Raw genomic sequence first — 25,494 nt, 5'->3', positions numbered from 1 at the left:
CGAACTCCCCGATGATGAATACGGCGAGATGATGTTTGAGCGCAGACTAGCGATGGAAGGGTCTGCGTCCCCAGTTCACAGTATCCGTGCAGAGTCCCGGAGGGCCAGTACAGTAGCGGATACAGATGGTCAGTCTTCATCGCGCTCGGGACTTCATTCAATGTTCCGTCGGAGCTAACTACGCATTTAGAACCCCGGTCCTCTCCAGCACCGTCGCGAGGACGAAAACCGGGCCGTGGCGGGCGTCACTCGACACGAGGTACTCGATCGTCGCGTCTCCAAGTCGAAGTCGAACCCCCACGAAAGGAGTTTGGGGCGCCCGAAGAAGACGAGGATTCGGATGAAGAAGGTGGAAACGACGAAGGCGACGAAGAAGGGACCGATGGCGCAAAGGAGGATAGTGAGGCCGACGACGATGGCGAAGGCGGTTCTCCAACGACGCGAAGCACCCGAGCACAAACATCTCGCTCGAAACAGAAGGAGAAGAGAGCGGCCACGACCGGTTCCAGGAGAGGTCGACGGCGACAATGATTCACTTGTACAATTCTGTATTGATACCTCGGATGACTACGGGCTGGCGTTTGTTTTGTCGGTTGAGAATGCGCAAGCTGCGTGTGTAGTACAACTAGTCTTCGTCATTTCTCACGGTCGCATCACCCATGATTTATTGCGGGCATTACTGCCTTACCCCCAGAAATTTGCGCAATGGTTCGTCTTAGGGTAGAATGCGCCATGTAATTTTTACAGAACATGTACTCAATATTCAAGACGGCATCTAATTGGAAAAGATAAATACATAGTGGGACATATAATAGATCACGGTATTGGGTCTAAGTCATTCAAGGGCTAATAAAAAAAGAGACGGGGAAGATAGTACAAGGCGTGGCTATACAAATCCCTTACAGCTTCTTCATGATGGCCTCAGCGTACTCGGAGGTCTTAGCCTTGCCACCCAGGTCACCGGTAAGGGCCTGAACATATACATCAGCATGCTGCCACGGCTACCCATGATGGGAGCAAACGGTTGGAACAGTGTTTCTTACCTTTCCTTCGGCGAGAGTGTCGAAGATAGCCTTCTGGATACGACCAGCGTGCTCATGGAGACCCATGTGCTGCAGCATCATGATACTGCTGAGGAGAAGGGCAGTAGGGTTGGCAAGACCCTTGCCGGCGATGTCAGGGGCGGAACCGTGGACAGCCTCGAAGATCGAGCACTCGTCACCAATGTTACCGGAGGGAGTAAGACCGAGACCACCGATCAGACCGGCGCACATGTCGGACAGAATGTCACCATACAGGTTGGGCATGACGAGCACCTTGTCGTTGTAGGGGGTGGGGTCGGTGACAATCTTCAGGCAGGAGTTGTCCAGCAGCTCAGCGTCGAATTCCACATCGGGGAAGTCCTTGGCGATCTCGCGGGCGGTGTTGAGGAAAAGACCGTCGGACATCTTCATGATGGTGGCCTTGTGCACAACACGGACCTTCTTCTTGTTGATGGAACGGGCATACTGGAAAGCGAAGCGGAGGACGCGCTCGGAGGCCTCCTTGGTGATAAGCTTGATGCTCTGGACGACGCCATCGACAACGACGTGCTCAATGCCGGAGTATTCACCCTCGGTGTTCTCACGGATCAGGACGGTGTCGACATTATCGTAGGGGGTCTTGTAGCCAGCGATGGAGCGGCAGGGACGGACGTTGGCGAAGAGGTTGAAGGTACGACGGAGAGTGAGGTTCAGAGAAACATGTCCCTTTCCGACGGGGGTCTGGACGAAACAAACGGTTTATCAGCATGGTGTTCTGTTGCATGCGCACTCCAGGACGGCACGTACGGCGAGGGGACCCTTCAGGGCGACGTAGTTGCGTCTGACGCTCTCAATGGCATCGTCGGGAATGGCGGTCTTTCCGTCCTTCAGAATGGGAGTGACATCGACGGGCTCCCACTTGATGGGCGCCTATATGAAGCTTAGTATTCCGACACGGTATCGCACGGCTTGGATGAAGTGGGTGTTACGTTGGCGGCAGAGAAGATGTCCTTGACGGACTGGGAGATTTCGGGACCGATACCATCACCCTCGATCAGAGTCACGGTGTATTTTCCCTGGAGAGAGAGACAAGAGTCAGTGTCTTCGTTTGGGACGGGCTCGAATGGGATTGTATATGTTGGTTTGCATTGCGCGGAGGTCTCGGATCAAGGGAAGAATCCGTCCAAGAAAAAAAATTGGAAAAAAGCGCGAAACATACATCAGCGCCCTTCTGTCCCTTGAACTTAGCGACACGCTCATCGGCAGCAGAGGCATATCCACGCAGCTACAGAACGAAGTTAGTATCAATGGAGAAACGAGACCAATTCGCAGGGTTTACCTGGGTGAAAGGCGACGCAAGGCTGGGGGCCACACGTGGTGTCCGCAGACACTGGCGGGCGGGCGCAACGAGATTTCTAGCGGCAATCATGATGACAAAACCCCGAGATTCGCGACCGAGGAAGGGTATACGGAGAGTGATTAATTAGAGGAGGAATTGGAGATATGGGGGGGTAATGGAGAAAGGGAGGGGGGGAAGGGGAAAAGAAGAGAAGATAGAAGAGGTGGTCGGGACGGGAGCAGCGTGTGTGAAACCACGACCAGTTCGGCAGCGCCGCACCCGGTCCGACCGGCGGAATAACCGCGTTGGGCCTCGAGGACAGCAGAGTGTCCACTTTTGCCTAGATCAGATAACCAAACAACCTCCTTCTTCGTCCTCCGCCCTCTAGGTACGGAGTACACCCGCATCGTCATCTCCTGGGAACCCATTTTTCATGGTCATTTACTCAATGCACTAAGTCCCGCACTCCTGCAGCTCTTCTGCATGAATCTCCCCTTGTGATCCCTCTTGTCCGGCTGTCGATCCATCCTCCACCCTCTCTCCTGGACCCTTCCCCGACACCTGTCTTCAGATCAACATGGCGAATGTTGACGTAGCCAACTACTATAATATCCCTTCGGCATACCCGGAAGAGTGGCCAGCGGAACTCGACGAAAGCGATGAGTCCGATACCGAAACCCTGGGACGACGCGGTTCACGATCCCGATACTTCGCCCTTGAGCGGAGCAACAGTGGTTACAAGGGCGCGACCCCCGGATCGTACAAAGGTCCCAATGGTAGAGACAATGCGGCCAAGATGGATGAGCCCGACCCACTGGGGACAGGCGACAGTGTTCTCAAGATCTTGAAAAGGCGCGGGCTGTCCCTAGATGAAGAAAGTCGATTGCGCAATCGGTTCCTGTTGTCGTCCACCGCGTTCTCCCCTGCGCTCTTCCTATCCCAAGCGCACTCCGATGATTCAATCCAAACTCTACTCGATGGGTTGGGCTTTCTCTCCCGTTCAATTGACCAGAAATCCGCCTCACTCAAGGTCTTAGTCGAGGCCAATTTCGAGCGATTCGTCCGCGCAAAGGCGACAATTGATAGTGTCTATACAGAAATGAGAAATCAAGGGAAATCTCAAGACCTGTCAACTGCTCGAAGCTCACGCAGGTCAGGGCATTTTCGCGTGGCTTCTGCCAACATCACAGACCAAGTGCCCGGGAAGAATGCCCTCACCAAGGAGAGTGAATATGGCATGAGAGGAATCCGGGCTCCTCTGTTGGAAGCTTCGGTCAAAGCGGAGGAAGTCTGGGGCCCGGCGTTGGGAGGTCGTGAAAGAGAACAAGCTCTGAAGTCGGTTGTGGACACGATGGAAAGACATCGAGACGTCTATGAAATCGGTGCTCTTCTCTCCAAGTCCATCAAACAACGGGACTACGAATCTGTGTTCGAGCAATATACCAAAGCCAGGACCCTAGCGAACAACGCCAAGAATATCGCCGATGTCGCCATGAGCAAGAACCGATCGCTCACAGATGAAGAAACGCATATTATCTTAGCCATGGGACGGATGTGGATAGATGTGGACCAGCAAATCCAAGCTTTCAAACGAGATCTGTGGAAGCGTCTTGGTGACGTCCCTACCACCTCCACGACGGTCACTGCCTCGGGCCCTGTTGAAGAACATATGGAACTGATCGGCGCTTTACTAGAACTGGGTGTGGAGGACAATCCTATATGGGTCTGGCTTCTCAGCCGGTATGAATTCTTGAAGACCAAAATCAACTCTTTCTGCGAGCGTTGCAAAGCAGAAATTGAGATCCTCAGGCGTCGACTGGCCAGCGGTGAGAAGCCAACTCCTCAGGCTGTGGCATCATATCTGCGGCTGGCACCGCGTGATGGCGCTGTGGCGAACCCTACAATTTTGGATACGGATCAGGTCATTGAGCTGTGGGAGTGTGTGCATACATTCTTGACGCGACTCTTGTCATCACAAGGAGGGATTCTCGGCGAAGTCTTGGACTTCTGGGAAGCTGCACAATCCTTCATTGACGGGAGCAAGCAGAAACTGCTCCCCACTGGGTTTGAAGGAGAGAGTCGCAAGCATCACCGCCTCTCTTCGAGCGATTCAAAGCGTTTGGAACAAGGAGTTGTTGAGTTGGTCAGTTTGATTCGCGAAAACGTACTATCGTTGTTCGCAGACCCTCCAACGGAGGACATTCCCGTCCTCCCCTCTCCAAAATCCCCTTCCACTCCCAACAGCCCGATGGGTTTGGGTGTGACCCCTACCGAGTCCAGATTCAAGCTTGATCCGAGGAATATGCCTCTTCCCTCTCCCAAACGCGGAGATCCCTGGGAGGACTTTGCGTTTTGGCCACCGTTCTCGAATTCCCTCAGCGGCGTGCACTATCTTGGACAGTTCCTAGTTATTCTGGGCACCGCAGCGAGTGAGATGGCGGCCCTAGGACCGGTATCAAAAGACGGAGGTGTCCATGATCTCCTCAAAACTTTGGTGAGTGTTTCGCGGGAGCGCTCAGTCCGTGCGGCATGCTCTGCTTGGGGCAAAGACGCAGAAGTGTGTAAGTTGTTGGAGGACTGGACTCGCGACCAGGAACGCAGAGATTTGACCAAGATGCCGGGTTTGTTTGTGGCATTTGAAAATGCTATCCTCGGCGGAATGCAAAAAATACTCTACATCTCGGAGGCCATGGTCAAATCCGGGGATGTGGATGTGGTCACGCAGCCGCCAGCAAAGCTCCTCCAAATGGTGCGGACACAATTCGTATCCAGCGTGTACAAGGCCTTGAGCGGCTTGGTTGAGAATGCGGAGCACCCTGCAGCCCCCGAAGAGGAGAATGAATGGATCATCACTGGTAGTAAAGCTCGGAACTACTCGGCCTCACCGGTCCTCGTCGCCGATGCTGTCGACTCCCGCAATAGGGTGAGTTGTTTCTCTCGTGGTCTTCTTTCCAACGCCGTGTTCTAACGAAAATCCAGAATGTGCGCATTCTCCTCACGCTCTCGAACATCAAAGCGCTTCAGTCCGATCTGGTGCCCCAGCTGGTGGCGAACTTCGAGACCGCATTCTCGGTCAAGCTAACTGAGGAAGCTAAAACGATCCGAGACGTACTTGGTCAGATTGACGAACGTCTGTTCCAGTCGTACACCAAGCCAACGGTGAATACCCTGAACGCCACCATCCACAGTGGAATTTCCTCCCCTGAATGGGAACCTACTGCCTCTCGACCGGAACAAGTCCGCCCTTACGTGTATAGTACGATGCTGGCCCTCGTGCTGGTCCACACCGAAATTACGACTACTATCCCATCCACCTCATCATCATCGTCAAGCCGCCATCCCTCCACACGGTCATCGCCACTACTTTCAATTGTTCTCAAACATCTCCTGACCCAGGTCTCTTCATCACTCCTCTCTGCTTTCAGCTCACGGTCATCATACACTCTAGCGGCATTGATGCAGGCTACCCTGGACACAGAATTCATTGCACAGACCATGTCACAGTATTCTACCGAAGATGCGTCAGCCGTGCAAAGTCAGATCTATGTTGAATTAGATCAACGAACGACGCATGAAGCTCGGGCTCGGCTACAGTCGGAGCTGGGTGAAATGCGAGGTATCCTGAAACGGTTGAGGGAAAAGACGAAGGGCGAGTTTGCTTGCTTTAGGAAAACGAAAAGCAATACAGGACAGAAACCCTCTGCTTGAAGTAAGATGGGCGCAGGTGTATGACTGTGGATGCACCTAACAATCAAACCAACCAATTCTAGCCCACTTTCTTCATGGTATAGATCAAGGACAGTAACTATCTCTATCCAAAGACATCTGTGGAACCGTCAACTGTTCAGCTCTATACAGTAGGACATAATTACACAAATACAGGTTAGGTACTTAGACAAAGAGCTTCTCACAACGAGCGGTCCATATATCTACAATGTTCTAGGTACAACTATGAGAAATATTGGAAATGGCATAAATCCAAGACCAACCTATCCAAGCAACGTAGTCAAGTCGTCTCTCTAGCAGACCAGAGACCAGATAAGTACAATAAGTATTAAATCTATTCCACCGCCAAGGTTTAAGATGACAGGCGAGCCATCTTGAATCAACCCGCGTGCTGGACAATCTCGCTCACGAGGACACCATCCTTGACGTAGGACACGATCTGTTCGGGGACCGGGCACTCCTTGGTGTCGTCGTCTGTTCCCTCCTTAGGAGGCAGCATGACATTAATGGCCGAGCACTTGCTAGTAAACACCTCGGTGCCCAGACTTTGGCTGCCCAGATACACCGTAGCACCGTCCACCTGATCCAACAGAAGAGTGGGCACCACGCCATCGATCTGCAAGGCAAACTTGGGGGACTTGATAACGTCAAGGCTGCTCACGAGGGAGTCAACAATGAGCGACAGCCCATTGCAGTTGTCGATGGAGATGGCATTGGCTTTGCTAGACACCTTGATCACAGTTTTGTTACACCGAGAGATGAGGATGGACTGATTCTGCTGAGCAGGGATCTCGACAATCTCACCAGGGTTATCGAAGTTTTCGATAATCCACTTGTTGCCCTCCAAATCCTTGCGGGGCGGCTTGCGAACGCGCATGCTCTCGGGCTTGGGCTTCTTGCTGGGGGCAGGGGATTTGGATCGGGTGACGCTGTCCTGTGAGTTGGAGCGCTCCGGAACAGTAGATCCGGCGCGCAGGCTGGGGTTCTTGTGGGTCATCTGGGACTTGTCGACCTTGCGGAGGTTAGAGGTGATGGTGTCTCCCTGATTCAACTGTTCGAATACGGCCGACATATCCGGCGCAGGAGCCGCGGCAGGAGGAGGGGGGACACCCGGCGGTGGAGGAGGTGGTGGAGGAACGCCACCTCCTGGCACGTTCAGAGTTGGCACAGGGGGAGGTGGAGGAGGAGGAGGCGCTGTGTTTCCAGAGCCGGCGCCCGATCCCGATTCATTCTTGATTTGTTCAAGGGCTTCCTGGGCATCGATCGTGCTCGTTTCGTTCCACGTAAGCCCCTTGGGATAGTGCTTCTTGAGGTACGCTGCTAGCGCCTTGAAGATCTGGTAATAGGACTGTATGTACTGAACATGAGTGCGATCCCTAGAGCAGGTTAGCATGGTATTTCCGGCTCGCACCGAGAAATGGGCATAACGTACTTCTCCTTGTACTCCTTCAAAACCTTGTTGCCGTAGTACTCAATGCCTCCCACGATTTCCGTGACAAAGTCAGCTGGTTTGGGCTCGAAGAACCAGCCAAGTGCCACAATGCCCTCTGCGACGGCACTGAGATGGTTGAACAAGGGAGACGGTCTGTTGGACTCGCGAATGATGTTGATGGTATCGGAGGCATTGTGAAGGCCCGTCAGGAGTTCGGGGGGTTGGTAATCGGTCTTCTTGGCTTTGGTTGAAACATATAGGTAGGTCCGCTCGGCCTCGAAAGCTTGCAAAACAGCTTTGGACTAAAGAGAGATAACGTCAGCCAGATATCCATAAAGCGACATGTTCATTGCTTTGGCTAACCCACCTGTTCTGCAACGAGGCTACCGATCTTCTCTCCGAGGTCAACGAAGTTCTTAACATCCTGATTGATCAACGTGTCGAAATCCTGGATTTGCGGCGGAATTGGAGGAGCAACGGGAGCAGCTGACGGAGCAGGCTGGGGGTGCGGGGAAGCCACAGCTTCAGGGGCACCTGCGGAATTGATAGCCTTGGGGGAATTGGGGTCATCGAGTGACATCGCCATGTCCTCTAACCGGGAGGTTGCGGCCTCCAGCCTGTTGGGTGATATACATGGTTAGAACGACGAACAACGGCGCAAGGGTGCAGAACGGAATGAGATCAATATGTAAACATCATAGATTCCATAACTTACCGCTTGATAAGAGTGGTCAAGTTATGCATATGGCTTCCCGTCGCCATCTTGAACGGACCGTCGCGCAAAGGAGGCTACCTAATAATGACAGACTCTGGGGAGAGATGAATGTAGGGGAGCTACAACGACCCTGTAATTGAAGTGTCGCAAAGTAAGGTCAATTCTTGGAGGTAGAATTAGATTCCACAACCTCGCAACAGGTCGGAGAAACAGGAGGCGAGAGTTGTTGGAGAGAGATGACGATGAATGGGATGGGAAGCTGGAAATAACGGAGTGCTCCTGACCCGTGCTGCCTGAGGCCGCCAGGATCCACATGGCGGGGCGGTGACGGTACAATACATCGGATTACAGTACAGCCCACTTTGAAGGGACGGGAATCTGCAGATGACGTTGGCCGGTATCAGTCTGTATTTCCGATCTTCTCCTCAATGAATGCGATAAAGGATTTGGAACATTGTTCATTCTTCTTGATCCCTAAATATATTCGTTGTCAGTTGCTCTGAAGCCTGTCGCCCCTCGATAGTACACTCCTTTTTGCGACAATGGCAGGAATCGTCGCACAACCTCATCACCATGTCGAGTTCTGCACACTGGGCATGTTCATCCTCGGTATGCTCCATCACGAAACCCTGGCATGAACCCGGCAAAGTGAGTACGATGCTTACGGCTACTGGCCCTTGGACACAGATGACATTGAATTTGGGGGTATCAGACCCAACGTGAAGAACGTCCTCGGCGGCGCCGCCTCGTTTGCGGTCGTCGGCGCACGTCTCGTTGCTGGGAGGGAGCACAGCCAATCGGTCAGTTGGATTGTAGATGTTGGGTCTGATTTTCCTTCAGATGTTCTGGAGGTCATCAACTCGTGGGACACTGCCTGTGTGATTCGAAAAGATCCTGGACGATTGACCACCAGGGCATGGAACGGTTACGGTGTGAATGAGAAGCGGGGTGTGTACTTTTCTCCTTCAATATACTAATACCCTGCTGACAAGCTGCAGACTTCAAGTACCTGACACCCAAGCTCCGACTGGAACCGTCGATGCTGTCTGATGTGCAGGTGTTTTCGAAAACTTTCCATATGGTGTGCTCTGCTGGTCGTTGCATATCCATCGTGGAGGACATTATACGCCGGCGTGAAGAACTGCAGCGGGAAGGTAAGGTTCCTCCTGGGGACCACACGAAAAGACCCATATTTGTCTGGGAGCCTGTCCCAGATCTCTGTACCCCGGAGGAGCAGGAGAAGTTCCTCGCTGCCAACCAGGTTGTAGATGTTGTGAGTCCGAACGAATTAGAGCTTGGGATGATGTTCGGTCAACCAGGCTGGAGCGAAGAGAGCGATTTCGGCAAAGACATAGTGCGCAGAATCTTGGATTCTGGAATAGGCCACAACGGAGAGGGCCATTTGGTCATTAGGGCGGGAAAAGACGGCAGCTATGCGTATTCCAGGGCGCAGCGGATCTGGCTACCTGCTTATCACCAACCCGACACCACTGGCGCCGCCGCTGTGATTGACCCTACAGGTGCCGGAAATTCGTTCTTGGGCGCATTGGCCCAGGGCATGGTGACTATGGGAAGGACACCCGCGAACGTGATTGATTCAGTGCTGTCAAAATCCACAGCTTGGCAGGAAGCAGTGAAAGCCTCGGGTCAGCTGAACCCCGTCCTACATGCCTTGATCTTCGCAACCGTGGCGGCGAGCTTCGTGGTCGAGCAGATCGGTGTGCCTCGAATGTCAACTTCTACCGATGGGAAAGAACTTTGGAACGAAACTGAATTTCCGGAACGAGTCCGTCTGTACACACAGCGATTGTATCGAACAATCGAAGAGTCTCCCACAAAGCACTTCCGGATCAATTGACCAAGTGAAGAACGCCCTTCTATTGTCGTACAGCCCACTAGAATATAGAACATGAATAAAGAATCTGCAAATGCCATAAAAACACCTCCGCACTTTCTGCCACTCCTTGATTATTCCATTTCTGCCGCTTTATGACTCGTTCTTCGCGGCTTGCTGTCTCTCGTGCTCGATGATCTGTTTGCTCCAGCTGCTCAGGAAAATAACAAACGTCAGTTTCCGCATAACACAAGCAGAGGACATTCAGGATAGGACAAGACTGACTAGCGACTAGGGAAGAATCTACCGGGCTCCGGCATCTTGTCCCGGCGCTCCCGGTCGGCGCTGATGCTCCAAGTCACAGCGGCGATACCGATAACAGCGGCTCCCATAATAGCAGTGTTGACTCGCCAGTTCGCGGGTTGAGCGTACCAGCCTCCAGCAGGAGACCAGACTTCCTTGGGGTACCTGCGGCAGAGACTTGTTAGCGACCACGGGCGTCCTCAATTGTTCGGGAAAAGTAGACCGGAGAATACATACGGGATCTTGCCGCCTCCGCCCATTTTGTTTAGGACGAGTTTAGAAGAATGGGAGGGAAAGGAATCAAAGCAATGGAGCGAGATTCGAAAGGTGGTGGTTGAAGCCGAAATGACCGTCGACGTCCCTCGTCCCAGATCCCGTGACACTAGTGCCCGATGGGGATTAGCGGCACTCACACACGACCGCCAGACCCCGTGACTTCCGCCGAAGCTCGACTTTTCTCCAGGCGCCAAAAGTTCGTCCGGCATCAATTTGGACCGGTCCTGTGCTTCAGTCTCCCACGCCCACCTTCCCGCGCCCGTTCGGTACTACCGCTTTTTCAATCGCCCTGGGTTTTAGGCTCTCTTCGAACCCCCTCACTGTCCAGATGAAGAGGCTGCAGCTCCTACGATGGAGCAGTTCGGGCCTCTGTCCGCGGGCCAGAACTGGTGGCCGCCTGCAGCAACACCTCTATTATAGCCTTCGGCGCCAATCCACGGTCTCCCCAGCCCTCCAGGCCGATGGCCAGCAATTGATGGATGAGAGTACATTGGACTCTTCAATTCCTTCTCCTCAAACCCAGAAACAGTCAAAATACTTCCTCCCTTCTCCGCCGGTGGAGGCCGCACGCGAGTCCGCAAAACTTGCCGCACTCCATGCCCGACTTTACCTTCCCTCACGATTACCCCTAGAGACGCTCGCTCGCTCCCTTGTGGACGCCTCGGCCGATCCCAATCCCAATTTCAACAACGAATCGCTTGCTACGCTGGGACATGACCTCCTAACCTACTATACCTCCGAACACCTTCTGTGCACATATCCCCGACTACCCCTGACCGTGGTCTTCGCGGCCATGTACGCTTATGTCGGTCCGAAAACGCTCGCGGCCATGGCACGAGAGTGGGGTGTGGAAATGGCGGCTGTACCCGGTGGAGAGGTCGACCCTGGACTCCTCCAATTCCAAAGAGTTGTCCCCGGCACCGACATCAATGCCGAGCCGGCCAGCAGCCCGACGAGACCCAACGATGACCGGAAGTCGTGGAGGGTATCGATGACATCTCGCGTTGTATACGATAATGAATTTGGTGAGCCGCCTCAGTCGCGGGCCCCCAGCCAGGGTGTCACGGCGGAACAAGCCAGCGCCACGTTTGTGCGAGCAGTGATGGGCTCGATCTATCTGCATGCTGGCCGGCCTGCCGCCAAGCGATTCTTTGAGCAACATTTCCTTAGCCGTCACCTCAACATCTCCGAACTCTTCAACTTCTCGCAGCCTGCTCGTGACCTCTCCCGGCTGTGCGCGCGCGAAAACTTCGAGCCCCCCGTCGCCAAGATCATCAGTGAGACGGGCCGCAAGAGCAGACACCCCGTTTTCGTCGTCGGTATCTATTCTGGACAAGATAAGTTGGGCGAGGGCGCTGGCGCCAGTCTGCTCGAGGCTCGGTCCCGGGCTGCAGTGGCTGCACTCAAGGGCTGGTATCTTTACAGCCCACTGAATGTGCGCGTGCCCAGCTCGATGGAGGAAGAGGGTGCTGCGGCATGGAAGCCTGTCCATGTGGATCTGGGCGAGGTGGTTGTGTAAGACTGGTCGGGGCTCAGATGAGACGACGTTGGAAAACATGTGAAACTATATCATATGGCTGGCTTCTGCCAACGACATGGGCGGGAAGGCAGCATCACACATATTGTTTACTTATATTTGCGAAATCAGGTTCTGTACAGTATGGGAAATTCATTTCATTCATCTCATGTCTTCTGTTGTTGATTTTCCTTCCTTTCTTTTGTTTTACTTTTCCTGGGCAATCTCCCTTCACACGGGAAGGATCATTTGTCGGTGTGGGGTGATCTTCTTTTACTTAGATGACAGTACATAGATGTACTCAATAGAAGCATGTTCCACAAACTGATATGCAGTACGAATGGTTTTGATAAAAATGCTACAGACAGGACAAAACGCCGAGCGATGCAGCCACTCCGGCTGGCAATGCCGTTCCTGGTTACGGCTCCTGCGCTCGAGGTATGGCATCAAGATAGAGCCCATATTCTTCCCAAAGCTGCTCGACGTCAGCCTCGAACAGAGACCTCCAGAAACCGTCTCGATACCCAACCCGCAGCAACCGGTCGTTCAACATGCCGACCGCGCCTTTTCCCACACGCGCATCCTCCAGCCACTCAAAGAAAAACGCGGTGTGCTGGTATCCCTGGTCCCATTTCTCCGGTCTCTCCTTTGCCGATCTGGGGCGCGTCCAGTGAGGCGGAACCAGCCCGGCCTTCAAGCGGACGAAATCCGCGACTCCCTCGATCAAGCCGCCCGGCGGCTGCGGCATGTCGCAGTCATTTTTCGCACACGGAGGCGCCGTATGCTGGTAGCAATGGACGAGCTCGTGAGTCAAGACGCCTCTGAGCTCGGCGGTGGGGTCAGCATATCGACCGCTTTGGACGATGTACGATAGCGAGAGATCGATCTCTTTATCGTCCCCTCGGCCCACGGTGTATGCGACGCCGCTGAAGTCGCGTAGGACGATGGTCACCGATCGCGTCGCGGGGATGCTGGGGGTGAAAGTGCGGTGGGATGACGGCGGAGGCGGGGTATAGAGATTCGCGACGATATGAGTGAGGGCGGTCTCGAGGACCGCGACAAGGTCGGGGATGAGAAAGGTGAAGGTCTTTGTGCCGGGATGGCGTATATCTTCTTGGTGAAGACGCAGATTCGGCTTGGAGTTTGCGTGGTCTGGTGGGTGAGTGTCTTGGGAGGTATCGGGTTGCGGAGCTGCGGAGGGGACGGGATCAGAGGACCTGGTCATGGTGGCAACGCGATCATAGGATATTGCGGTACGGATGGTTCCACTTATTTTAAGGATGGTGTAGAATTATGATATAAACGAGGTTGAGCGTGAGAATGATGAGTATAGGTTGTGGATGAGGGGCGTTGGGGCGTTGGGGCGTTCTATACTGTAGGTATGCTTATCAGGCGTTGCTTGTGGCTTTCCGAAAACAGAGGGTCCGCTGGCCATGGGATGTCTGCGCAGCGTTGACAAACCCGGTCTGCGTCCATGATGAGGTTCGGAGTAATCCCGGTAGAAGGCTACTTGATGTGTAGTTCCAATGATGATGGCGAGTCAGAAGGTTGATTATGCATCCCATGCGGTCTCGTCCTACCCTGATATATATATATACCTCTCCCGTCAGATGGATCTCGATACAGATCACGTCATAGCCATCAGCCTTACCCGTCCAGGTACATGAGAATGCGAAAGCCACCAGACACTTTAATATGGACAAAGGCCATAAATAAACTCAATCATGTGGGACGTTCCTGCAGGGTTGGCTTAGGTAGGTGGTAGACTATATAGGTACCTAAGCCAGATCAACCCAGGTGATGTGACAGGCTGGTCCATTGCAGTAAGGAGGCATCCCATTGTTAATGAAGACCGTCAGACTTCAGTACGATGGAGCAAGGTGCTAATCCGTCATGAACCGTGATCTTCTCACAGGACGCTTGTCGCTTGTGATCCACCGCTGGAGCGGCGATCGGGGGGTCTACCGGAGGCGTCTGATTGGGCTGAATTACATGCGTTGTTGATTAAAGTAACTACTGTACTCCAAACATTGTAACTCAACTAGTACGGAGTAGACACTCTCAGAATGAATAAGATGGATCAACTAGGTACAGTGTCAGGTACTGCTTGGGCACCGGCGCGTTGTCCCATGAGGTCATCCACCGCTTTGTTTACTGTTCCAGGGCTCTCTCCCGTCGAGAATGCCCTTTCTAGCGTTGTGTTTTGATCTTTCCCGTTTACGCCTAGCGGGGGACTCCAGTTTCGGAGGAGAGTATCATTATCGAACGCAGCAGAACCTGATCCGTTGGGAGTATCATTCTAGTAGATTCGATTACTTCTGACTGTGAACCAAACATCCTTAGGCTTCCGGATCTCTAATAGGCGATCTCTGGCAGAAATGGCGAAGGGGTTTGGTAACCATGGATAGGGTCCGGTGCCGGTAAACAAAAGCAAAGGGGAAAAAAGACGGAAAGGATCAGGGGACAACATCAACAAACCCCCCACCGGTTTGTACCTCAACCGGTGGTCTCTCCGCGCAGGGACTTTATGAGGACTGGATGAAGATGTAAATATTTCTCTCTGGACTTGTCATAATCTAGCGACCGATGTAGTACGTAGGCATTCGTCAATCAACCGCACATTCCTGTGCGTCGAGACAGGGTGGATCCGACGAAGCGCTTATCGGCGCGTTTACTCGCTTATCGGCCATCCCTCCCCCCGGTTTGTTGCTGTCAACGTCCCTCCGTCGCTTTCGTCGCCGCGATTCTTCTTCTCTTCCTCCTCCTCTTCGAAATCACCTCTTCCTCGACGACTCGTCCATCGCACGCCTCCGACACCTCCTCCAGTCACCTCTCCGTGTTCCCGCGACACTGTTTACCCTCGATACGCTTCCGCGCGCACCTTCCCCCACCCTCCACGCCTTCCTCGCCTTCCTCGCCTTCTTGCCCGCAACAGCTCGACAGTCGACCGACGCAACTACCTACCTTACCACTTCAGCATCAGGTATGCAGTTTCCTCCTCGTTGTCTGTTTTGGGGGGTATATGAGCCCCCCCTCACCCTCCCCCGTTTCTTCTCTCCTACAACCCTCTGCTCTTCTCTCCGCTACCACCCTCATCTCTTTGCTTCGTTCCACTGCTTCTTTCGTCGTTTTCTACGTCCAAAGCGTCGTTTTTCTTGTTGCCTTGCACAAGGAAAGCAAAAAAATCGTCCCCTTTGCTCTTTTCGTCGTGTGCTGCTTTCAAAGCTTCGTTCTGTTTGTCGTTTTACAAGAATCATCGAAAACAAAAACCCCAAAAACATTGTTTCTGTCTTGCTTTTCCACTGTTTCCGGCGTTCAGAGTATTGTTTGCCTGGACGTTTCAAGAGAATCAACCAAAAAAGCCAAAAAAAAGTCGTCTTTTCTGCTTCGATTCCGCTGTTCTTTTTCTTTTGCTTGTGTTTTTGCTTGCGAGGCTGATCATATTTCAACATGCCAGTCACACGCATATTCAGTTTTATTGTAAACCCCGTGAACGTCTGCAGATTTGTTGTGTCGAAGTCTGACGAGCTCCGGTCCAAGTCTGACGAGCTCCGCCTGATCGCGAAGGAGTTCACTGAATTGGGTCGTCAGGCCCTCCAACGTGCTCGTGCGGGGACTCTCTCGGATGCCCTTCAACAGACGCAACAAGCCGATGACCATCATACAGTGACAGTCACCATGGACATGAAAGTCGACGATTTGCAGGCGGCTCTGACAAACCCGAATCTGTCGATTGAGAACAAGTACGACCGTCTGATCAGCGTCAAGTCAGATATCAAACAAAAGAATGTACCAGCAAGTCTGATACCAAGCCTGTTCGATTGTCTACGACTGGCGATTGCTCACAATAACATTCACATTTATACCGCCGGGTTCGCCACCCTTTCGCACCTTTTGAAGCGGCTTTTCATTGAAGAGCTCCACACCGAAGTAGCAGCTCATGCCCGCAGTCTCTACCCGACTCTTCTTGAGCGCCTGGGCGATCATAAGGAGCGTGTGCGGGCTTTGGCCGCCCAGGCATTTGCCGATTTGTGGAAAGCCGCACCAATGGACGCCGAGAAGCATGTTTTGGGCACAGCCCTCGTGGGGAGGAACCCTAAGGCGAAAGAGGCCAGCTTGACGTGGATTTTGAGCGTAAGTTCATCTCTGTCCAGCGCTTTGGCTCGACCTAACTGAATCGTCCAGATGCACACTTCGCATGACCTCCTGTTTCGACCATATGTGGCGAGTCTCGTGGCGTGTCTCGAGGACGCAGACAGCGCCGTCCGTGATACGGCCAAATCGACCGTTGTCGGCTTATTCAACAGCGCCCCGGCACATGCCAAGGCCGACCTCCAGCGGGAAATGGCGGAACAGCATGTGCGAAAGTCCATTGTCGCTGCGGTTCTCAGTGGCCTTGGACTGGAATCGGATTCCGCTACGTCGCGACCAGTCTCTCGGACCGAACCCACCAGACAGCACCGGAACCCTCTAGCAGCGGCTGCATCTTTATCTAGGCCGGCTTCTCGCGCAGAACCGATTACGCACGCTGCATCTACATCCCGGCCAGTGTCGAGAGCCGAGCCGCGCCTACAGCCTAGGCCCACATCTATCGCCGACACTCACGAACAGCCTCCACAACAACCCGCGCCTAGAGCTGAATCGATCATATACACGGCTTCTGTGGCTCGACCGGCTTCGAGAGCTGAACCAGTTACATCCACCGCATCCACGTCCCGGCCGGCGTCGAGAGCTGAACCCGTTACCTCCACCAGGCCCGCCCCTGCAGTGGACGCCGAGGAGCCTCAGACGCTCCAAACATCATCGAGATCAAACCCCCTGAAACATGTCAGGGCCCCCACAGCGACTCAGTCCAATACTACCGAGCTCAAACAAAGAGCACCAGCACAAATCCCCAAGTCCCAGGAAGGCGAACAACTTCAGCCCCTTCTTGTCTCTTCGTCTCGTGAACTTGAGGACATCATCAAGACGATGCTGCCTCATTTCGAAGGCCGAGAAACCGAGGCGAACTGGATGCTTCGCGACCGTGGTGTCACCACCCTACGCCGATTGACCTTGTCAAACGCACCGCACGAGTTTCCCATGGTTTATGTCTCATCTATGAGAACCATCCTTGACGGCGTATTCAAAGTCGTGAATTCACTGCGGACCCAGTTGTCCACCACCGGATGTCGTCTGATCCAGGAAATGGCCAGGGCGTGCGGGCCCAGAATCGATTCAATGGTTGAAATCATCATGCTGCACATGGTCAAATTGTGTGGCGGAATGAAGAAGATCACCGCGGCACTCGCAAACGAAACGGTGGATATTGTCTTGCAAAATGTATCTTATACATCGCGCATCTTGCAGCACGTCACAGCAGCCTGTGAAGAGAGGAACGTGCAACTTCGGGTCTTCTCCGCTGGGTGGTTGAAGACTTTGATCAACAAACAAGCCCACCACAAGTCAACCATTGAGCACGGTGGTGGGGCCGATACATTAGCAAGATGTATCAAGAAGGGTCTTTCGGACGCCAACCCCGGGGTTAGGGAAGCCATGCGCAGCACCTTTTGGGCCTTTGCCCGTGTGTGGCCAGGTCGTTCCGATGGGTAAGTCCGCCCTGTTTCACGAAGCTGCCAACGCTGCCTTGTTCGCTAACATGACATAGGATTATGTCGAACCTTGATACGAAGTCACGAACGCTGTTGGAGAAGGATCCGGCAAGACCAGGCAATGTCGGATCTACGTCCAACAAAGTGCCCACGCCACAGAAACCTACCTCAAAGAGCACCCCGTCAACCCCAGGACGGTCAGCACTGAGAGAAGCGATCGCTGCGCAGAAGAAAGCGCACCTAGGCAACACGAAGTCGTTGCCCCCTCGCCCCGAAACGGCCCATGCTGCATTGACCGACCCAAAGCCCGCAAGCCAGAAATCGACTTTGTCGTCGGCGCCCGTCAGACGGGGAGTCAAGGTGACTCGCCCAGCGACCGCCGGACCCGGCCGCAGACCTGCGCCGACCGAACTGCGTCACGAATCACCTCGAAGTGGCCGCTCTAACGTCCAAACGCCGTCACCCACCAAGAGAACGTTTGTCAACGGCGCTTCCGGGTCGCCCCAAGTGGACCAAAAACCAACTCCGAAGTCAATTCTTGTTAAACGCCCTGAAGGAATCAAAATCCCCATTGGGCCCGTCACACCGGATTCGAAGTCTCCGAAGTCTCCTGGGGTAAGGTTTGCAGACCAGATGATGCTATCGGAGATGAAGGCTGTCACAGCGGAGGCTCCCGAAGTGGAAGCTCCCGAAGTGAAGGCTCCCGAAGTGAAGGCCCCCGAAGTAAAGGCCCCCGAAGTAAAGGCCCCCGAAGTGAAGGCTTCTGAGGTGATGGCGATCGAAGCGCACACCGAATCGAAGTCAGGCGAGTCAAAGTTTCCGGAAGGACTGGCGGTCCCCGAGCGACCAGTGGAACTGGGAGAATCACAGACATTGGCGGAAACCAACCAGTCAGGCGAATCGGATGACACGGAGGACATACAAGATATGAAGAGGCCGGACACGGAGGATCCCGAACGAATCGTTTTGACAGCCGAAGAACTCACACTCGGAGACGTCCACGTGCCCAAACAGAGGATGCGGAGACGCACGCACCAGGGAGAGCTTGATTGGAACGATCCGCTTACTCGTCGCTGGGGGCAGCTGAACGATCTGGTGACAAGAAGAAGACAAGTGAGCGCACAGTCACAGGAACTGAAACACGCGCGGGAAGTGATTGAGTCTGCGATTGTCTACATCAGAATGGGGGCCATCGACATGTTTGGATATCGGAAACTCCAATCGCTGATTGCATATCATGACGAACTTTTCGAGACCCAGGACCGATACAACGAGTTTCTGAAGGTGCTCCTCGAAGACCTGGCACGAGACCCCAAATACGGCGATGATCAAAAACGGATGGTTTCCTCTTTGCACCACAAACAACAGGTCGCCAAGGCCATCCGGTTCATGTTTGCATACAACGAAACCTGGTTTTCCGACACTCATGCCCAGGTGTTTCCCGCTCTCCTCCAGACAACACTCTATTTCGAATCGCGGTATTACCTTATCACCGTCCTCCGCCAAATTGCGGACGATCTGCTTTATGCGTGTCATCTACCCGATCTCGTGGTCAGTGTTGTGCAGTGTCTTAGATCACTGCCGGATGATTTCCCCAACGTCCAGGCCGTGGTGATGGGCGTCGTTTTTCTTACGAAGACGCTCAAGATTTTGAATCAGCGACAGGCCCAACTTCCGGAATCAACCTTGTCACAAGTGGCTCATTATGCAGTACACTGTATGATGCGCGGCCACATTAGCGCTCGATCGACCATTGGGGCACTGTGTCAGCAGGTCCGTCGGTTTTTGTCCAGCGACGAGCATTTTTGGAAACTTGCGGGGGAACCGATAGATCCTTTCACGAGAAGCATGATCTGCTATTATCTTTATAAACTGCACAAAGGCCTCGTCTGAGGTTAGGCGGGACTGTTGAGGTCGGGGCTGGGAAAAGCAAACAAAACCAAAAAAAGTGTATTTATCTTCACCTATTCCTTACCTGTTCTCCACTCGCTACTCGCTATGTTAAGTAGCCGCTACTGGTACAGATAGCTTCACAATACATTATCCCTACAATAAATCCCATCAATGTGGTTAGTGAGTCTGACCCGTCTTCCATCCGAAAGTACCTAGGTAGAGACATTGTTGTCCAAATCCTGTAATCGCCTGGCGACCCTAGACTCCCCAGGTCCGCGAATTCCGGAACATTAGGACGGCGGATGAGCCAGCCGGGTCAGAAGTATTGTGGCCAGAGGAGATCTTGAGTGTTGCCATGCGTGGTGAATGTATGCCGAACCCAGAGCTCGTGGGATGGTGTACGTTATTTCTGGTTCAGAGCGAACCTCAAATTCTCTTTAGCATTGTGGCAAGGAGTCTTGGAAAGTGGCAGCTTCATGACTCTAACTCATGGTGATGGACCGTGGAGCTGTGGAGCCGTGGACCGTTCTGCTCTGGATTCTTGGAACGACCGAATATCGGCGGGAGCAACAGGCTGGTCGGGAATGCCTGAAGGCCGGTGAATCTGATCAGATGCCGATCTGATTAGATTCTGTTGATGTTCCATAGCGGAGCCACTTGAATTGAACCCCTTTTCGAATTTCTTTTTTGTTCTCTCTTTGTCACCGGCTGACTAGTCACTGGAGTCAGTTGACTTCGGAGCTGTTATCCACCGGGTGGGGGTGTGGCCATCTTCTCGAACACTTCTTCCCGCTTCATCTGGAAGTGAGTAATAGGGGAGAGTTCATGTCGGGCTACTCCTTTGTCCAACGTGAAACGACATGGAGGTCGGGAAGATGAATGGTGAGCGTACGTAATCTGCACGGCGGGTTACTAAGGTCAAGACCAGGATACCGAGGAATGGCCCGGAAGAGGGGGGAGGGGGAAGCCAGGGATGGGCCGGTTCACGTGAGACAGACTGCGATCCATGCAGATTTTTATCAATCAATCAATCAGATTAGATAAACTGAACATGGAAACAAATGATGGATCCTTCAGGGTTGCCAGTTTCTGGACAAGAGACACCCTATCCCTGGTTCGTCTTCCAACGCTGGGATTTCTCCTTTTTCCTCTCTCTTCCGGATTCCCTTCTCCGGTTGGAAAGGGGCGCCGAGATCTTTTGCAGGATGTGGACACGACTAATCAATCAGCCGGGCGAGGATTCCCGACAGTGGATGCAGACGCGCCAAATCCCCCCATTTTGGGTGGGTAGGCCAGTAGTACCAGAGTTTTCTGGTGCGATAGTTCATGGGACTGACGCCTTGTTTCTGTACAGGTATTCTACGCTGTTGTATTCTTGTCAGGCATCATAGGTAGGCATCACAGGCATCACTTAGGTAGGGGATAAAAAGGAGAACAAACGGTGGGTACTCATAGAGATCGAATGCGCAAGATCTGAAAGATGGGATCATCTTTTCTCTGTCCAGAAATGAAGCAGCTGCAAGATATAGACCGAAACTCTGTAGGGAACTAATCCATCTGGAGTTAATCACCATTATTAGTGAAGTGCAGACAGGGTTATCAGATGGCGCCCACCACGTCCCACGCCAAGTACATCCACCAAAAGGAAAAACATTCGATACTCCGTACGGAGTAGTTACATCCTAATCGTCTCGGCGGTGGCTGACGTACTTCCATTTGTGGTTCTTGATCGTCCACCCGCCGAGTGAGCCGAGCAGCATTGGACGGGACTGGGATGATGAATTCTCTCTCCGATGCTGGTGGCCCACTGCGTTCCGGTCTCGAAGCCTCCCACCAAAAAATCTTCCGATTCGTGGCCATCGCTCCCGTAGCGTCCCTGCAGGTTGGACGGAGGTTTGATGGATAGAATTTTGATCAGATAGTCGGCCTAGGTCAGAAGTGAGCATTTATCGTTTGAGAGAAACCCAAGGAAGAAAACCCAGGCATTTCAAGGGGAGAACAATAATACTACCCACTCTGCAGCCGCCCCTCTCCCCTGATACCAAGTGGGGATGGGATAGAAATGAACATCATCGGCCTCATTTCTTCTCCGCTTTTCTTTTTCTTTTTCTTTTTCTTTTTTTTTTTTTCCTTCTCGCCGCTACCGGAGCCGTTATGATGGGATCCGACCCCCTCTTCAGGCCCTTCGTCGCCCTGCCTGTGTGTCATCGTGCTGGAATTAGTGGCTCTTCAGTTTGCTTTAGTGGATTTTGGTTTGTCAAGAGTAGAACTCTGTTGCTTCTCTATTTTCTTTGCATAATTCCACCCTGTTCCCTTCCTTTTTCTTCTTCTTTCCCCTCTCTCCGCTTGACTGTCTCCTCGTCCTCTCCTTCACGTCGCGAGTCTTCGCCCTAAATATCAAAATCGCTGCTTAGGGATGGTCCTTGGGAGACTCCATTTGGGTGAATCGCTTCACTCCTCGCCGGTTGCTCGTTGATTGCTGGTGGAAGGTCTCTTTTATTCCCTTGTGTTTGGGTCTTCTCGCTCTCAGTGAGGCCCTTCGCACTCTTGGAGCCCCGCCAAAAATTCCTAGCTTCTCCATCTTCAACCAGGGAGCTCGATCTTCAGTGCGATCTACCTAGGTAGTTCCCGTGCACCTCGGACTACCCAATCGCGCATGATGTCAGAGGTACAGCCATCCACGGACGGACAGAATAGTCCCACGAGTAAACCTGTTGGCCTTGTATGTCCCCTGTCCTCGAAATTTCTATCTCGTCGTCGTTGGAAGAGACAGACGAGGGAACTGATGCTGACCTTGTCTTTCGGTTCAGACGCAACATGTGAAGAAGTATATCCCCGACAAGGGAGACCTGGCGAAATTCTTCGCCTATTTCCGCCTTTTGTTCTCGCTCGACTATACCATCACCGATGTTCTCCTCATTGTTTTCGGCGTCATCTTCGCCATTGCGGGTGGCGTCCCGTTTCCCCTGCTCGGAATCGTCTTCGGTGACCTGATTAACGATCTCAATACGGCGACCTGCTCGAGCACCGCAAGCGCCGATGCCGATCTCAGCGCGAGCGTCCGACAGAAAGTACTCTATGTGATCTACATCACCATCGCAAATTTCTGCAGTATCTACATCCATACCTCCTGTTGGTGCACGGTAAGTGAGCGGCTGGCCCGTCGCTACCGTCGACGCTATTTTGAGAGTATAATCAAACAAGACGCAAACTTTATCGAATCTCTCCCGTCGGGCGACGTGATCTCGCGACTGGTGAGCGACATTGAGGTCGTGCAGTCCGGCACCTCGGAGAAGGTCGGTCTCGTAATCACCACCATCTCGTATTTCGTGGCCTCCTACATCGTCGCCTTCCTCAAGGTGCCCCGGATTGCGGGAATGCTGGTGTCTGTCGTACCTTGTTTCATGGTCATGTCCCTCCTGGGAGGTCACTACATCAAGAAATACGCTGGCCGCATCGCCACGAATGTCAACGCAGCTACCTCCATTGCATCGTCGAGTTTGTCCCACTTGACGCTGGTCCATGCGTTCAATGCGAACGACCGCTTGGAAGGCCGCTTTGCCACCTATCTATCTCAATCGCACAAGGATGCGCTCAAAAAAGCTTGTACACATGCGGCACAGCTTGGCTTCTTGTACTTTGTGGCATACTCGGCCAACGCGCTTGCGTTCTGGGAGGGTTCGCAGATGATCTCGCACTCGGTAGCCAACAATGGCGATGGCGTGTCAGTGGGTTCCGTCTATACCGTGATCTTCGTGCTCATTGATGCTTCCTTTATTTTGAGTCAGGTGGCTCCTTTCATCCATGTTTTTGCCCAAGCGGCTGGCGCTTCCGAGCGTCTTCTTGCGGTCATCAACCGCCCGTCCGAAATCGATGGAACTTCCGATGAAGGCGATAAGTCTGCCGCCTTCGGCGAGGAAGAGATCGAGTTCCGCGACGTCCATTTCTCCTACCCCTCTCGCCCGGACGTGCCGGTGTTGCAGGGCACGAGCTTCTCCATTCCAGCTAAAAAGCATACGGCCATTGTCGGCCCCTCTGGTGGAGGGAAATCTACGGTGGTCTCTCTCTTGGAGCGGTTCTACGACCCCAATTCTGGAGAAGTCCTTATTGGAGGGAGAAATTTCCGTGAACTGAACGTTCGCTATCTGCGCGGAAACATCGGATTCGTCCAGCAGGAACCGTCTTTGCTGGACCGATCGATCTTGGAGAACATCGCCTACGGTCTGGTGTCTTCTGCTGCAGCGCACCATCAACCTCTTGCCCCTTTCATCTTGGATTCGAGTCTGCCCGACCTGGCTGAGAAAATTCGAAGCGGAGTCTCTGAGCGAGAAGCCCTTTCAGCCTACGACCGCCAGGTTTCGGAGATTGTCGGCCTAGTGAGACAGGCAGCCGCTACGGCCAATGCGCTGAACTTCATCGAGGCCTTGCCCCATGGATTTGCGACCCACGTGGGTGCGGCTGGAAACCAACTGAGCGGAGGTCAGAAACAGCGTATAGCCCTTGCCCGCGCCTTGGTGCGGGAGCCCCGTCTGCTTATCCTAGATGAGGCCACAGCTGCGTTGGATTCCACCAGCGAGCAGTTGATCCAGGCTGCGTTGTCCAAAGTCTCCGAACGTGTGACCACTGTGTCGATTGCCCATCGACTGGCCACGGCGAAAGATGCCCATAAGATTGTCGTCGTCAAGGCGGGCCAGGTTGCCGAGGAAGGCTCCCACGCGGATCTCGTCTCACAGGGTGGCGTTTATGCAGAGATGGTGCGACTCCAAAACCTGGGGAAGCTGAGCATGGAAGATCTGACCGCCTCGGATGATTCCATCCGCGAGGTTTCCTCGGAAAGAAAGTTGGCCTCAGAGAGCACCAAGGTCGCCGACGAGAAGGAGGGTCTAGTGGGTGGCAGCGGATCCGACGTGACGGAGGACACCGTTGTTGACAGTGATGGACCGGATGGATCCAAGAATGGCAAAGACAAGGGAAAGAAGGAGAAGAAGCCGAAGAAGCGTTCGGGGTGGTTTAGCACCAAGTATACGTTTTCCCTTCTACGGCCCAATCTCCCCTTGATCTTATTAGGCCTGGGTATGTCCTGCATTATCGGTGGTAGCTACTCTGCCGAAGCCGTTGTCTTTGGTCACACGGTAGGAAGCCTGAGCCCCTGCCGGGGCGCCGATGCCATCAGTGATAGCGGCAACCTCTATGGATTGCTCTTCTTCATTCTCGCCATCGTCGAGTTGTCGGCCAATGTGGTTGGTGGCGCAGCCTTTGGCTGGGCTGCAGACAAGGTCCTGTACCGCATCCGAGTCTTGTCTCTGCGATCCCTACTGGGTCAGACGATGCAGTGGCATGGGATGGAGGATCGCACTCCGGGAACGCTAATCACATATATCACCGGAGATGCCTCCGCACTGAGCGGAATCACCGGGTCTACCATCGGGCTGTTGCTGGCGACGGCCGTGAATCTGGTGGCGGGCCTGGTGATCTCGTTCGCAATCGCCTGGAAGATCACCATCGTATTGTTCCCAACCATTCCTGTGTTGCTGGTCGCGGGCATGATGAAGTTACGCGTGCAAGCGAAGTTCGCGGAGCGCCACCAAAAAGCGTTCGCAAAGGCCACGGCCATCACCGTCGAGGCGGTCGACAACCTACGCGCGGTGTCGGCCTTTTCTCTCGAGAAACAATCATACGAGGTGTTCGGCCGGGCTCTGAAGCACCCCTACCGCGAAACCATGAAGGCCATTGCCCACGGCAATATCTGGTTGGCGCTGGCCTTCAGCATCAGCAACCTCGTATACGCCCTGGCGTACTGGTGGGGTTCGCGGCAGATCGCCGCGGGCCTCTACTCGCAGACGCAGT

General features: G+C 53.6%; 8 protein-coding genes across 8 annotated transcripts in view; 5 read left to right on the top strand and 3 right to left on the bottom strand.

Moving 5' to 3' along the window:
- Positions 1 to 899: 899 nt before the first annotated feature.
- Positions 900 to 2,451, bottom strand: ATEG_00467 (isocitrate dehydrogenase (NAD(+)) IDH2; the record flags this gene model as incomplete). The annotated part of the gene is made up of 6 exons (XM_001210553.1): positions 900 to 971; positions 1,044 to 1,763; positions 1,830 to 1,952; positions 2,012 to 2,098; positions 2,242 to 2,307; positions 2,362 to 2,451. The coding sequence occupies 6 exons, from the start codon at positions 2,449 to 2,451 to the stop codon at positions 900 to 902; spliced, it is 1,158 nt and encodes a 385-aa protein (XP_001210553.1).
- A 487-nt stretch (positions 2,452 to 2,938) lies between these two features.
- Positions 2,939 to 6,069, top strand: ATEG_00466 (exocyst subunit SEC5; the record flags this gene model as incomplete). The annotated part of the gene is made up of 2 exons (XM_001210552.1): positions 2,939 to 5,284; positions 5,341 to 6,069. 2 exons carry the CDS (start codon positions 2,939 to 2,941, stop codon positions 6,067 to 6,069), a joined length of 3,075 nt encoding a protein of 1,024 aa, XP_001210552.1.
- A 397-nt stretch (positions 6,070 to 6,466) lies between these two features.
- Positions 6,467 to 8,281, bottom strand: capA (adenylate cyclase-binding protein; the record flags this gene model as incomplete). Its single annotated transcript, XM_001210551.1, has 4 exons — positions 6,467 to 7,463; positions 7,520 to 7,821; positions 7,887 to 8,136; positions 8,235 to 8,281. 4 exons carry the CDS (start codon positions 8,279 to 8,281, stop codon positions 6,467 to 6,469), a joined length of 1,596 nt encoding a protein of 531 aa, XP_001210551.1.
- A 587-nt stretch (positions 8,282 to 8,868) lies between these two features.
- Positions 8,869 to 10,092, top strand: ATEG_00464 (uncharacterized protein; the record flags this gene model as incomplete). The annotated part of the gene is made up of 3 exons (XM_001210550.1): positions 8,869 to 8,882; positions 8,947 to 9,182; positions 9,233 to 10,092. 3 exons carry the CDS (start codon positions 8,869 to 8,871, stop codon positions 10,090 to 10,092), a joined length of 1,110 nt encoding a protein of 369 aa, XP_001210550.1.
- An 883-nt stretch (positions 10,093 to 10,975) lies between these two features.
- On the top strand, positions 10,976 to 12,166 carry ATEG_00463 (mitochondrial 54S ribosomal protein mL44; the record flags this gene model as incomplete). The annotated part of the gene is made up of 1 exon (XM_001210549.1): positions 10,976 to 12,166. The coding sequence occupies one exon, from the start codon at positions 10,976 to 10,978 to the stop codon at positions 12,164 to 12,166; it is 1,191 nt and encodes a 396-aa protein (XP_001210549.1).
- Positions 12,167 to 12,918: 752 nt separating this feature from the next.
- ATEG_00462 (uncharacterized protein) lies at positions 12,919 to 13,388 on the bottom strand (the record flags this gene model as incomplete). The annotated part of the gene is made up of 2 exons (XM_001210548.1): positions 12,919 to 12,984; positions 13,074 to 13,388. 2 exons carry the CDS (start codon positions 13,386 to 13,388, stop codon positions 12,919 to 12,921), a joined length of 381 nt encoding a protein of 126 aa, XP_001210548.1.
- Positions 13,389 to 15,613: 2,225 nt separating this feature from the next.
- ATEG_00461 (uncharacterized protein) lies at positions 15,614 to 19,647 on the top strand (the record flags this gene model as incomplete). The annotated part of the gene is made up of 3 exons (XM_001210547.1): positions 15,614 to 16,297; positions 16,349 to 17,751; positions 17,811 to 19,647. 3 exons carry the CDS (start codon positions 15,614 to 15,616, stop codon positions 19,645 to 19,647), a joined length of 3,924 nt encoding a protein of 1,307 aa, XP_001210547.1.
- Positions 19,648 to 22,306: 2,659 nt separating this feature from the next.
- ATEG_00460 (ABC transporter ATP-binding protein) overlaps positions 22,307 to 25,494 on the top strand; it is a gene marked incomplete at both ends in the record, with an annotated part of 4,237 nt that continues 1,049 nt past the window's right edge. The window contains 3 exons of the mRNA XM_001210546.1: positions 22,307 to 22,369; positions 22,458 to 24,779; positions 24,873 to 25,452. Coding sequence (XP_001210546.1) covers positions 22,307 to 22,369; positions 22,458 to 24,779; positions 24,873 to 25,452 — 2,965 coding nt within the window. The remainder of the gene's footprint in view (positions 22,370 to 22,457; positions 24,780 to 24,872; positions 25,453 to 25,494) is intronic.

This window comes from Aspergillus terreus, genomic scaffold, assembly GCF_000149615.1.
Source record: "Aspergillus terreus NIH2624 scaffold_1 genomic scaffold, whole genome shotgun sequence".
Classification (NCBI taxonomy): domain Eukaryota; kingdom Fungi; phylum Ascomycota; class Eurotiomycetes; order Eurotiales; family Aspergillaceae; genus Aspergillus; species Aspergillus terreus.
This window is presented reverse-complemented; position numbering and strand designations above follow the sequence as displayed.